Source organism: Chiloscyllium punctatum, chromosome 45 (genome assembly GCF_047496795.1).
Source record: "Chiloscyllium punctatum isolate Juve2018m chromosome 45, sChiPun1.3, whole genome shotgun sequence".
NCBI lineage: Eukaryota > Metazoa > Chordata > Chondrichthyes > Orectolobiformes > Hemiscylliidae > Chiloscyllium > Chiloscyllium punctatum.
Genome location: NC_092783.1, coordinates 60,249,786 through 60,263,931, shown reverse-complemented (window position 1 = coordinate 60,263,931; position 14,146 = coordinate 60,249,786). Strand labels below are relative to the sequence as shown.

General features: G+C 45.4%; 1 protein-coding gene across 1 annotated transcript; it reads right to left on the bottom strand.

Moving 5' to 3' along the window:
- Positions 1-4,924: 4,924 nt before the first annotated feature.
- On the bottom strand, positions 4,925-10,720 carry inka2 (inka box actin regulator 2). The gene is made up of 2 exons (XM_072563891.1): positions 10,419-10,720; positions 4,925-7,225 (listed from the first exon to the last, which is right to left on the bottom strand). Exons 1-2 carry the CDS (start codon positions 10,452-10,454, stop codon positions 6,191-6,193), a joined length of 1,071 nt encoding a protein of 356 aa, XP_072419992.1. The 5' UTR covers positions 10,455-10,720; the 3' UTR covers positions 4,925-6,190.
- Between the last annotated feature and the right edge of the window lie 3,426 nt (positions 10,721-14,146).

Sequence of the window (14,146 nt, the reverse complement as noted above, 5' to 3'; positions counted from 1 at the left end):
TTGCTGTTTCTGGGATTTGGCTGAGAAGGAAATTTTCCTCCCAGTGCAAAATACTTCAAAAAGCACTTCAATGACTGAATTATTTTGAACCCATGACTTTCTGACTCTAAAAGAAAGAATTGCCTATTGCCTTAATGTGCTTCCTTATTAATAGAATGTATCCTTCAGCTTTTTTCTCATGCATTTCATAAGGTTGTATTTTAATGACTTCCTGGGTGTTGGAGGGGGCTCATTTTGTGGGAAAATACAGAGAGAGGTGACCACTCTCCCCTCCCACCTTGCCTCCTCCTCCTTCCCCAACCCTCTTAAGTCTCTCATTATCGAGGGGCCCAAGCATTGAGAATTCATTTCATGTGGCAGGTTGGTGGGGCAGGATTTCCTCAGGCTGCAATCTCCGGCATACCCAGGATCACAAAAGGCAATAGCCATGCAGTCTACCACTTACCGCAGCCATCTCCGAAATGGTGTTGTGAGCGAAACGCAGGAGAAACGAATTCATGGGAGGAAGTGTTAATGAAATAGCATTTTCTTCAAAAAATCTTTACAATTAAGTTGGAAGAGGGAGGGACACACTGTACAGACATTCGGAAATGCAAGGCCAGGACTATGTCCTATCACAGTATGTTTAACTGTTCAGAGAATGTGTCCTAGATTGATACCAGGGTTGCCTTATGAGGATAGGCTAGGCACTGGGTTTGTTTCCATTGGACTTTGGAAGATGGATGACCTGATTGAAGTGTCTCAGATCCTGAATGATCCTGGCACAGTGGATAAAGAAGTGATGTTTCCTCTTGTGGGTCAGTCCAGAATGGGGGTGAGAGAGGGCAGGGTGTGGTGGTTCAGTGGTTAGCACAGCTGCCTCACAGCACCAGGGACTCGAGCTCGATTCCAGCCTCAGGTGACTGTATGGAGTTTGCACATTCTCCCTGTGTCTACGTGGATTTCCTCCAGGTGTTCCAGTTTGCTCCTATAATCTAAAGATGTGCAGGCTAAGTGGATTAGCTATAGGAAATGCAAGGTTAGAGGAAACGGGGGTGGGTCTGAATGGAATGTTCTTCGGAGGGTTGGTGTGGACTCAATGGGTCGAATGGCCTGCTTCCATACTGTAGAGATTCTGTGAAAACTAAGGGGCACTATTAGATTACTTACAGTGTGGAAACAGGCCCTTCGGCTAAACAAGTCCACACCGACCCACCGAAGCGCAACCCACCCAGAACCCATTCCTCTACATTTACCCTTTCACCTAACACTACGGGCAATTTAACTTGGCCAATTCACCTAACCTGCACATTTTTTTTTGGATTGTGGGAGGAAACCAGAGCACCCAGAGGAAACCCACGCAGACACGGGGAGAATGTGCAAACTCCACACAGAGAGTCGCCTGAGGCAGGAATTGAACCCGGGTCTCTAGCGCTGTGAGGCTGCAGTGCCACCGGGCCGCCCACTGTTTTGAAATAAGGGGTCACTCCTTCAGGACAGAGAGGAGGATCAATCTCTCCCCTTTGAGGCAAGATTAGAGTGGTGCTGGAAAAGCACAGCAGGTCAGGCAGCATCCGAGAAGCAGGAAAATCGATCTTTCGGGCATGAGCCCTTCATCAGGCATCTCCTCTCTGAGGGTTGTGTGAGCTTTGAACTCTGTTTCAGTGGTGGAGGTGAAGTCATTGAATATTTTAAGGCAGAGGTAGATTCTTATTAGGTAACGGAGTCAAACGTTACTGGGGAGTAAATGAAAATAAGGAATTTGAAACACAAACAGATCAGCCATGATCTTATTGAAGGGCAGAGTAAGGCTTGAAAGGATGTATGGTCTACTTCTGATCTTATTTTGTACATTCATGCGTAAGTTCATTCTCACTCTCTGCCCTACGGTTTCAGATTTAGTCACACACTCTTAACATTGTTTTGAAGATAAGAGCCAGCTGGTGAACATGTGAGGGATTCGGTTTACCAATAGCTTGAATTATTTCAACAGCTGTGCTCTAGGGGCTGATATAATATATAGAGACAGGCTGTTGGAATCTCGATTTCGCCCTGACTTCGCCAAGTGTAACGCTGCTTTAGGCAACTAGCCACTTACTTTTCAGTTTTCTGTTAGTGCCACAAAGGTTTATACTGCCAAGAAACCAAAGCTTTCACATTAATGGAGCCTTATAGACCATACTGTGTGCATCATATAGAGTTACCAATCCTCTGGGAAGCTGAAAGGTTAATCTTCAGTACACAGCTGCAAGCAGCTCTGGGAGAAAAAGCATAGGAGCATTAAACAAAATTATGTTTTTTTTTCCCTGCTAACATTGTACAGGATTCGTGTTTCCATGTTTGCTCATGTGATGGGGAATATTATAAGGCAGTCCAGCATTTATTGGCTATCCCTAATTGCCCTTGAGAAGGCAGCAATAAACATACCGCAGCTAGAAAAGCAAAGACTGCTTCACCAACAGTAAGATGCAAAATAAAGCCTTCCAGGCTGAGAAAGATCGAGGAGAATCATCTTTAACAGGGTAGATACAATGGGCTGAATGGCATCCTTCAGAGCTGTAATCTTCTCTCATTCTTAAACCAACAGGGTTAGTAAAGACTTTATTCGCTTTCCAATTGGCTGTGGAAAGGTAGGGTCACTTTGGGGATGGACCAATGGTGGGACATGTATTGAGCCCGGTGGTCATGTGATGAAACCTCCAGAGACCTACCCAACCAGTGTTGGCAACACTGACCTCATACACACTTTCAATCTGTAATTCCACCGACTTGCATTCCTCTCAAGTTGGTGCTCTGATTGAGGAGTCAACCATAGAGGTAGAGATTCTTAGAATGACTCTTTCTAAAACTCCAGGTCTATTTAAATTATAGTAAGCAAATGTAGGCCAAAGAAAACAAAGCTGTGTTATCCAGACAGTTCAGGTATTGATTATTGTGGATCATGGTGACATTCTCCCTGCCCTTCCCCACCACATTACTGCCCCATCACATAGTCATAGAGATATACAACATGGAAACAGACCCTTGGTCCAACCCGTCCACGCCGACCAGATATCCCAACCTAATCTAGTCCCACCTGCCTGCACCCAGCCCATATCCCTCTAAACCCTTCCTATTCATATACCCATCCCGATGCCTTTTAAATGCTGTAATTGTACCAGCCTCCACCACATCCTCTGGCAGCTCATTCCATACACATACCCATTTCATACCCTTTGTGACTTTTTCATGTTTTTTTATTCATTTGTGGAATTTAAGCATTGTAGGTTAGGCCAGCATTTGTTGCCTCTCCATAATTGCCCAGTGGGCAGTTAAGAGTCAACTACATCGCTGTGGGTCTGGAGTCACATGTAGGCCAGACCAGGTGGGGATGGCACATTTTCTTCCCTAAAGGACATTGGTGAATCAGGCGGAGAATTGTTCTTACTTTATGTCCTAATTACATATTTTGGAAAATTTGAAGTCTATTTTCTGTGCAATTGACCAATGATAAATGATGCTGCCAAAACAGCAGACATGTGTGGAGGCCATTCAGCTGATCATGTCTATGATAGCTCTTTGATAGAGCTACCCAATTAGGCCCACTATTCCATTCTTTGGTACTGCAGCTTTTATTTTCAAACATACAACAAGTTCACTTTGAAAACTACTATTCTCTTTGGGTTGCTGACAGTAATAATGGAATTAGTATTGCCTTATCGAAACCACCCCAAAGTTTTCAACATCATTAAACCTTTTCTGCATTTGTCTGGTATAACTGCAAGATCTTTCTCTCCTCAAACTCTCCTTCATGTTCTCTCATTGACCAGTGATATTTTAGCTATAGAAAGAATTTCAGAGTCAGCTTCATCTCCCAGACTGTGAGTTTTGTGATTTATTTATAGTCTTCAGATTGATTTTAGTAGATTTTTGTGTACTGCCGTTTCAATCACAGAGCAGTTTGCAAGGTCAGGGGGAACAGGACAAGACTATCAGCGATCGTCTCTTCTGAGTTTCCAACAAAACAACATCATATTGCCTTTGACCCTGCAATGAAGCCCAATCAGCCAAAAATTGACACGGAGCCATAGAAGGATATATTGGGGCAAGAATCGAAAGGCTTGATCAGAAACGACTGCCTTAAAATAGCAAAGGAATAGGGAAGAAATTACAGAGTTTAGATCAAAGCAGCTGAAGACATACCCTTGAAGAAATTGCAGAAATTGGTAAATGAGAGTCAATCGAGAGATCTGAATTTTTTTCTCTCAGTGCAGAACCCTTTACCCTAGAAATTAGTAGAGGTTGGATCTTTAAATTCATTCAAGGTTGAGTCTGATTGATTTTTGTTTGTCCAGGAAGTTATGGAAGGTGAACAGGAAAATGAAAAGCCAAGGACTACAATCAGATCAGCTGGATTGGATTGATTAGGCTTGAAGGGGCGGGCATGGTGGCACAGTGATTAGCACTGCAGCCTCACAGCGCCAGAGACCCGGGTTCAATTCCCGCCTCAGGCGACTCTCTGTGTGGAGTTTGCACATTCTCCCCGTGTCTGCGTGGGTTTCCTCCGGGTACTCCGGTTTCCTCCCACAATCCAAAAAAAAAAGTGCAGGTTAGGTGAATTGGCCATGGTAAATTGCCCGTAGTGATGGGTGAAGGGGTAAATGTGGGGGAATGGGTCTGGGTGGGTTGCGCTTTGCCGGGTCGGTGTGGACTTGTTGGGCCGAAGGGCCTGTTTCCACGCTGTAATCTAATCTAAAAAAAAAATAGCCTACTCCCTCTCCCATATTCACCGAATATCAGGATGAGAATTTAAAAGTTAAAAAGAAAATCAAGGTATTGCTGGGTTGGGAGCCAAAACTTGCCGAGCGCCGGAAATTACACAATTTAAAAAATAATCTCAGTCAGCAAAGACTCACATTATTCTCGAGAAAAGACTCAGATGAAAGGTTTTAAAAATCAGCCAGCCTTGTTTCAATGTGGATACTGCCATTATTTATTAAATCTCTTAGCTCTATGTTCCCACACTCAACTCAAACTTCTTCAATAGGCAGTGAACAGTATCTCCCTATTCTACAACATCCTCCCAAATACTAACAAGCAAATCAGATTCTAAACTCAAACAAAGTTTTTATACTTCATCTCACTCATTCACAGACCACAGGAAATTCACACTCATCTGGTGAATCTATCCTATCATCCTTACAGGCATGAAGAATTTGTTCATTTGAATTTACGAAGAAGGCTAAAAAAGATGGCCTCCTTAAACACAGGAAAATAATAACACAAGAGATACAGAGGCAAAGATCTCATGTTCAAGTCCATCATTAAATATACTGCTCTTTGTGACATTGAGAACTACAGTACAGGAAGATCTCATTTTCCAGTTTAGTCTGGATTCAGCTGGTCTCGGGTTTTTAGAAATAACATCATAGGTTGTGGGTGTCGCTGGCTGGACCAGTATTTTTTGCCAGTCGCTAGATGCTCCTTGAGAAGGTGGGGGTGAGCTGCCTTCTTGAACCACTGCAGTCCATGTGTAGGTAGACCCTGAGGAAGGGAGTTCCAGGATTTTGACCCAGTGACACTGAAAGAACAGCGCTATTATTCCTAAGTCAGGATGGTGAGTGGCTCACAGGGGAACTTGGAGGTGAGGCATTCTGGGAAGGGAAACATCAGTCTGCGGTACATTGTCATGACTCTCATGATTCATCACTTATGTTAAGTGGCAATCAGGATACAGCAAATGGTCAATCCTGGGATCAAATATCAAGTTCAGTGAAACCCTGTATGTGAAGAACAAAATAGATGAACTAGAGGGCTTCAGTGCTCAGGTCTAAAGACAAAGCCAGCTGTTTCAGAAGGTGATCAAGGGAACACAGGGATTGTATTAACGAGGAATGACCTCACTTACTAATGACAGAGAGCAGACAAGAGGAATCGATCTATTGGATTATGGTAACCTAGTAGGCAATTTGCAAAGAGACATAGTTCCACGTAGGTTTGTCTTAATGTGAAATATGGCAAACCGAGGGATAAAAAGAATTTGAAGATGTTCTGTCTGACGATGTCCTTTTAAATAATCTTGACATGTTTCGCAATCAAATATTCAAAAAGAAAGTGTTTGGAAAAAAAACTACTGTAAACAATATTGATCCCATTGTCTTTGGGACCACTGTAGGATATAAATGAAATTAAGTGCAATTCATTTTTCTTTCAAGGGTTTTCATATTTTAAATCAGACCCAAACTACAGAGTTATAGTCAAATTGGGACTGTTTCTCTGTTACTGACTGGATCAGTTTATTTGCACAGCTGTTGGATCTGAGATCCTTTTTATCCAGTAAGGTTCCACAGTCATCCTGCGCTTTCTTGTTCTGACTGTTGTTTCCCCGCAGTTCAAAGTAAAAAGTGACCTTCTGCTTGGCTGTCTTGCTGGATCTCTTGGCTATAGCATCTCCAGGATTACCCATCGGTACCTTGCTGCATTTCTCCTTCACCAGCTTGCCTTTGTCAGGCCGAACACTTCTCAGCAGCTTCTTGAAGATGTTGGCCGTCAGGTTCAATTTCTTCTGGAATTCTTGAGATCTGCTGAGCAAGGGGCCATGGTCATGCCCAGATCTTCCATCCGCAGTGGCCGGAGGGGGCTTCTTTTCCAACTCAGGCAAGTCCAACCAATTGCCCACCAAGTCCGCGAAGATGTTATCACCCAGAATGAGGGGCTGCCTGTTTCTACTTTGGGAGAGCAGAGAGGAAGTCCAGTCATTGGAGGCATTGCAATCTTGCATCGTCTTCTTGCCCAATTTGCTCAGCGTGGGGGGCTCATGTACCTTTGCAGAGGCAGCTGCCTGGGTCTGCTTGTCGAGATGTCGAGATGAAACTGGTGACAGTGTATCGAGAGGATCAAGAGACCTGGATAACAGCTCCGAAGGCTGCATCTCCTCACAAGGAGTGTCCTTCAGATATTCTCTTAGGTGTGAGCTCAGAGGTTTCTCAGCCTGGCCTGGAAAGGTTGCAGGACTTGGTGTGTGGAGTTTGCTGCCACTAGGTTTGCAGCTGTCTGTTTCCAGCCTGGTGCCTGGCCAGCTCACGCTGCTCTTGCCGTTTCTCAGCCACGGCTGACACTGAGTGATGGATGAGGCTTGGCCCTGGAACCCTGAGATCTCCAACTGCTCCAAAGCTGTCTGCACTTGGAGAAGTTTCAGCTCCTGGAGTGCGCCCATCATACAATTCATCTGGTCCTGCAGTCCGTCTCCAGCTTCCTTCATAGATTGCTGTCAATGGACATTTTACACCATTAGCACGGAAGCATTGCATTACCAGTAAACATTGAAAGCATCTCATTGTCATCCCCATATACTAATAAGCTATTCATCGTTCACAGAGAACAGCTTGCTCACCACTTTTCAGCATTTTCCCTCTCTTTCCTTTCCTCAAGTATTTACTTTAAAAAAATCATTTTTGATCTGTCTAAACAAAACCAATAAAACCCTAAATTGAAACAAAAGTAAATTCTCCCTTGTGCAGGAGACAATTTTTGCAAAGCACTGACATCACTGAATATTAAGTTAAGACCTGTTTCTATACATGAAAACAGTTTCCCAACGATATAAGACTTTCCAAAGCATTTAAGCAGTCAGGATACTGAGGGAGGGAAAGTGAGTCATTTTGGGTTCTTTTCTGGGAAAGCAGTTGCTTTTTTTGCAATCTGATTCTGCTTCAGATCCATCTCAAGTGGGTTCATTGAGAGTGAACTGTCAAGTTAAAGCTGCAAGTGTTCCCACCTCACCATCTGTATAGAAATCCCCCAAAATCTGATGGAAATCCTCAGATGAAAAATATCTCTGGCTGTATCATAAATCAGATCAATGTATTCACTCCAGCAACATTTCAGAATAAAAGCAAAATATCATAGAATCCCTGCAGTGTGGAAACAGGCCCTTTGGCCCCACAAGTCTACACTGACTCTCCAAAGAGTAACCCACCCAGACCCATTCTCCTACCTATATTTACCCCTGACTCATGCACCTAACCTACACATCCCTGAGCACTATAGGCAATGTTTAGCATGGCCAGTTCACCTGACCTGCAGGTGTTTGGATTGTGGGAGGAAACCCACACATACACAGGGTGAATATACAAATTCCACAGAGACAGTTACCCAAAGCTAGAATTGAACCCAGGTGTTATGAGGTCGCAGTACTAACCCCTGAGCCACAGTGCCACCCCAAATTAAGTAAAAAAATTACAGTTGAACCCCATTATAAGTAATAGCTTAAATATATCTCTCTGAAATGCATTACCACCTATATATCTCCCAGCACTTGCTGTTCCTCTCAGTAATCCATTCTCACACACTAGCCTCACCAGCACAAGTTTGATTATCCCTGTCCACAGATTCACTTTACTATTCAACAAATCCAGAACTAAAGAATTTTTTATTAAATATAAACAGTAACATTATAGTCTTAATCTCTGGTGGAATTGATAACATACCTGGTCTAAGACATTATTTTTGTCTCATACAAGCAGAGTCCCATCCCACAGTGGGACCAAATAAAAAGAGCTGCGTTTTATTAATCAAGGGACTGCTGATTGACAAGGAATCTGGTGACAAATACAAGGCCATCAAAGAGTGGCCAAATGCTGAATTGTTGACACATGGCTGATCCAGCTAATCAGCAGCTCAAAGTGTGCTATGTCTGCTTTTTAAACCCAGAACATTAAGACAACTGACAAGGTTCTAATAAGCATTAATATTTCACTGAGGCCGGTTGGAGTCTATATCAATCGAAAATAAATGCTTATTAAAATTTCCCAAAAGCTTTGACTGCTCCCTGATAAGTCTGAAGGTCTGTGCTGGTATATTTTGTCTGGTTACCATAACTGCAGAACTAAACATGAGAGAGAAAAAACAATCACTGGGTTGGATATGAACTTTTTTCTTGTTTAAACTCGGAAGACGGTTTGCTAGCTTAATTGTCTCTGTGCCTGTCTGTGTGCTTTTTTTCTCTTGTTCCATTTGAACACAGTGCCATTCAAAGTCAGCAGCTGGGAATGAAAACAGATGAGACAGGGAGCTGAAAATGTTTACACGCCAATGCTTTCTCGTTCCAAAAAAAAATCACTTTCAAGAGGGCAGCTTAATTTCCCTGAAATAAAATTTGGCACAGTTTCTATTGCACTGGTAATAATTTTGGAATCCTTTGCCTTTTCAAAAAAAAAGAATTATGCTGTTGTGACCCCGATCTTCCAAATCTTAGGATTATTTGCAACTGAAGCGAGTCTGGTCAGGCTGTCGATCTGAGCAGTATTCATTATCCTCGAGTGGCCCTCTGTGTTTTTTGGGTGTGGTACTAAAAACTCTTGTGACCTTCATGTGAATGAGAACAGGAGGGAGAGGGGATAGAATGGAGGGTGGGAGAGAGGGGAGGATGGGGAGGAGAGACAAGGGGGAGGACAGGGGAGACAAGAGTGCAGAGAGAGAAAGTGGAGATCGGGGGAGGATGGGAGGGGAGTGGGGTACATTGGGAGGAGGAAGGGATGGGGGAAGGACCGGGAGACTGGAGGATGCAAGGGGAAGGGGGATGAGGAGGACGGTGGGGGGGTGGGGGGAGAGAGGGGAGGTCACAGGAGAAGGGGGGGAGAGGTAGAGAGGGGGAAGGACAGGGGAGTGAGGGGGAGAGGGAGGGGAGAGGGAGGGGGACGATGGGGGGAGAGAGAGAAGGGGAGGACGGGGAAGAGAGGGGGGAGGGGGAGTGGGGTGGGGAAGGGGGAGAGGGAGGGAGAGAAGGAAAGGGAGGGAGAGAAGGAAAGGGCGGGTGGGGGGGGAATGGGGGAGAGGGGGAGGACAGAGAAGAGAGGGGGAGGAGGGGAGGACAGGGAAGAGAAGGGGAGGAGAGGGGAGAGGGGAGAATGGGGGAAAGAGGGAGAGAGGGGAGTACAGGGGAGAGGACATGGGAAGAGAAAGGGGAGGAGAGGGGAGTGAGGGGGAGAGGAGAGGATGGGGAGAGGACATGGGGAGAGAAAGGGGAGGACAGGGGAGTGAGGGGGAGAGGGGAGGACGGGGGAGAGGACATGGGGAGAGAAAGGGGTGGACAGGGGAGTGAGGGGAAGGACAGGAGGGAGAGGGGGAGAGGGAGGTGGACAGGGGAGATAGAGGGGAATGAGAACGGGGAAGAGAAAGAGAGGGGGAGGACGGGGTGGGGTGGAAGGGGGTGGTGGAGAGAGAGAGAGAAAGTGTCGTATCAATACCCCGTCCGCTACATCAACAAAACACACACATTACGGAAGCGCAACTCTCGCTCCTAAATAACTCCATTTCAGGAGACGGCGCGGGGGACGTGAATAACCACATATTCGGGAGTAAAATAGGGGCTCAGTACCATCGGTTAATAACTTCACCCACTATTACAAAACACACACACACACACAGCTCGAAATGAAATGAAATAAAACATATCTAACCAGCTCCAGCTTCAAACGGCGCAGACTGTGCTCCATGGTCCTTTTATTTTAACTGCAGGAGGCTCAACAGAGCCAAAAGAAAAGTTAGACGGTTAAAAATCTCACACCGAAATAATTGAACACACTACACGTGTCCATGAGGAGGTGAAAGCTTCCCTTCTCTATCCCGAATGTCTTCAAGCTGGATAAAAGATGCGGAGGGGAGGGCTGGAATGTAACTGAGAAGGTTGGCTTTCAGAGATTCAGTGATGTTTGGTCGAGTCTGTACAGTGTAAGTGTTTGCTCGATGAGCTATCACATTACCCCACTCTCAGCACTGACCAGAAGCTTATACCCAAGTCCATTTCCCATCCTTTCCTCCTATTCCTGGCAGTAATCCTATTCTCTCTGATCGTTATCAAATACACTCTACAGTTTTAGGTCCAGTCCCCAGACAGTTACCTCTCTGCTGGTCCTCTTCACAGATATTTTCTGATCAATCTCTTTCCACAATGTGGCAGTGCCGATGTTGGACTGAGGTGGACAAAGTTAAAAATGACACATCTCTGGAAAAGGAGGGCATTGAACCCTAATCAATAAAAGCCAAAAGAACTGCGGATGCTGCAAATCAGAGACAGACAGAAATTGCTGGAAAAGCTCAGCAGGTCTGGCAGCATCTGTGGAGAGAGGCTAGAGTTCACAGTTCAGGTGGAGTGACCCTGCCTCAGAACTCTTGAACCCAAGTTCCTGGTCTCGAGGTAGGGACACTACCATTGAACCACAAGAGATCTCAAGACTTCTTCATATTCCTTTTGGGTCTTGACCCACCAAGTCAGTGATAATCTGGGGTTCCTGTCCCCGAAAAAGCTGTTGAGGCTGGATGGGAGGTGTTCAATAATATATTTCAAAGTCAGATCTATAGATTTGTGCCAGGCTGAAGTGGGGTGGCATGGTAGCTCAGTACTTAGCACTACTGCCTCTCAGTGGTTAGCACTGCTGCCTCACAGCACGAGAGACCTGGGTTCGAATCCAGCCTTGGGCAACTGTGTGTGGAGCTTGCACATCCTCCCCGTGTCTGTGCGGGTTTCCTCTGGTTTCCTCTCACAGTCAAAAGATGTACAGTTTGGATGGATTGGCAATTTGGACATGAAGGTATAGTTTGATAGTTCCAATAGTAGTCAGGCACTTTCAAAATGGATGTGGGCTTCACTGTTCAGGCCAGCATTTCTTGGCTATCCCTAGTTGGCCTCGAGAACTATTACATGTCGTGTAGGGATGTCCTATGGCTATTAGGGAGGGAGCTTCAGGCTATGACACAGCAATGGCATGGTGGCTCAGTGGTTCGCACTGCTGCCTCACAGCACCAGAGACCTGGGTTCGATTCTAGCCTTGGCCATCTGTCTGTGTGGAGTTTGCACATTCTCCCTGTGTCTGTGTGGGTTTCCTCTGGGTGCTCTGGTTGCCTCCCACAATCTAAAGGTGTGCAGGTCAGGTGAATTGGTCATGGGAGGTCATGTTGCAGCTGTACAGTTCATTAGTTAGGTCACTGTTGGAATATTGTGTGCAATTCTGGTCTCCTTCCTATCGGAAAGATGTTGTGAAACTTGAGAGGGTTCAGAAAAGATTTACAAGGATGTTGCCAGGGTTGGAGGATTTGAGCTATAGGGAGAGGCTGAACAGGCTGGGGCTGTTGTCCCTGGGGCATCAGAGGCTGAGGGGTAACCTTATAAAGGTTTACAAAATTACGAGGGGCATGGATAGGATAAATAGACAATGTCTTTTCCCTGGGGTGGGGGAGTCCAGAACTAGAGGGAATAGGTTTAGGGTGAGAGGGGAAAGATATAAAAGAGAACTAAGGGGCAACTTTTTCATGCAGAGGGTGGTACGTGTATGGAATGAGCTGCCAGAGGATGTGGTGGAGGCTGGTACAATTGCAACATTTAAGAGGCATTTGGATGGGTATATGAATAGGAAGGGTTTGGAGGGATGTGGGCCAGGTGCTGGCAGGTGGGACTAGATTGGGTTGGGATATCTGGTTGGCATGGACTAGTTGGACAGAAGGGTCTGATTCCATGCTCTACATCTCTATGACTCTATGCTAAATTGTCCATAGTGTTTAGGGATGTATAGGTTAGGTACATTAGTCAGAGGTAAATATAGGGTAGGGAAATGGGTCTGGGTGCGTTACTCTTCAGAGGGTTGATATGGACTTGTTGGGCCAAAGGGCCTGTGTCCACATTGTAGGAATTCTTTAAAAAAAACAATGAATAAGCATTTACACTGTTGCAAATCAAGAATGATGTGTAAGTTGCAAGTGATAGTATTCACCATCATTCACCTTGTTTCTCTGGGTGGTAGGGGTTGTGGGTTTGGAAGGTGAGGCCAAAGGACTGTCATTTATCTTGTGAATGAACACACTACTATCACTGTGCATCAGGAAATGGTAGAATAGGGCTGAATGGCCTCCTTTGTACATACGATTCATATTCAGGAATGCAGCTACCTTCTTATTTGTGGAGCTTGGAAATTAGTTGGCGCTATGGCTGTTTTATGATTCTAATGGTGTCCAGTATAGTGGGTGGTATTTCACCCACATTGTCGCCATATGCTGGAAGGGGAACAAGGAGCGTACAGTGCTCCTGCTGCATCTCACAGAAGCACTATTTAAATCATCCTCCTGCACTCCCCATGTGCATGACAACACTTCAGAGGTCACAGCCAGGTTGGCAAATGCCAGGAGTCAAGACCAAGCATTCCTTGGCTCGGGATCAGTGAGAGCAATTCAGGCACACACTGAGAGATACAAACTACATCAGGCAGAAGACTCAATCCTCACCCAATAACACACACAGCCAAATCCTCTCGGTCTCTGTATCACACACACAGATACACACTTGTATTTGATTTTGGCGGCACTCCCGTGTCAGAATGCCAGTACAAAGAAACACTTGTACTTCCGTCACATGACCCACAGCCTCAGGATATCCCAAATCACTTGAGATTCAATGCAGTACTTTTGAGATATAGACAATATCTTCATAGAATCCCAACAGTTTGTAAGCAGGCAATTCAGCCCATCAAGTCCACACCGACCCTCTGAACAGCATCCCACCTAGACCCACCCTCCTACCCTATCCTTGCATTTCCCATGGCTAATCCACCTAGACTGCACATCCCCGGACACTATGAGCAATTTAGCATGGCCAATCCACCTAACCTTCGCATCTTCGGACTGTGGGAGGAAACCAGAGCACCCGGAGGAAACCCACGCAGTCAGGGGGAGAATATGAAAACTCCACATAGACAGTGGAATCGAACCCATGTTCCTGGCATTGTGCTAACCACTGTACTATCATGCAGCCCAATTTAATGTAGTTCTAGTGCCTTGTCAAAACAATGGCATCTCTAACAGTGTGGCACTCTCTTAGGAGTGTCAGCCTAGTTTTTATGCTTGAATCTCTTTAAGTAATGCAGAGCTGAGAGACGTTACCATGAAGTCACAGCTGACAACTGAAAATAGTTACCACAGCCCCACAGTGATGGTGTGGGAAGGGGTGGCTATAGTTAGAGGTCAAGTATGGGTGTCTGTGTACTCGTTTCCGTATTATTGACTATAAAGAATCAATAAAACTCATTACTTTTTGATTGTGGCATTCCCGACTTTGGTGACAAGGCTCAGCTACTACATTTTCCCCTTGAACCCTGTGGGCAGCATGGCGGCTTTGTGGTTAGCTCTGCTGCCTCACAGC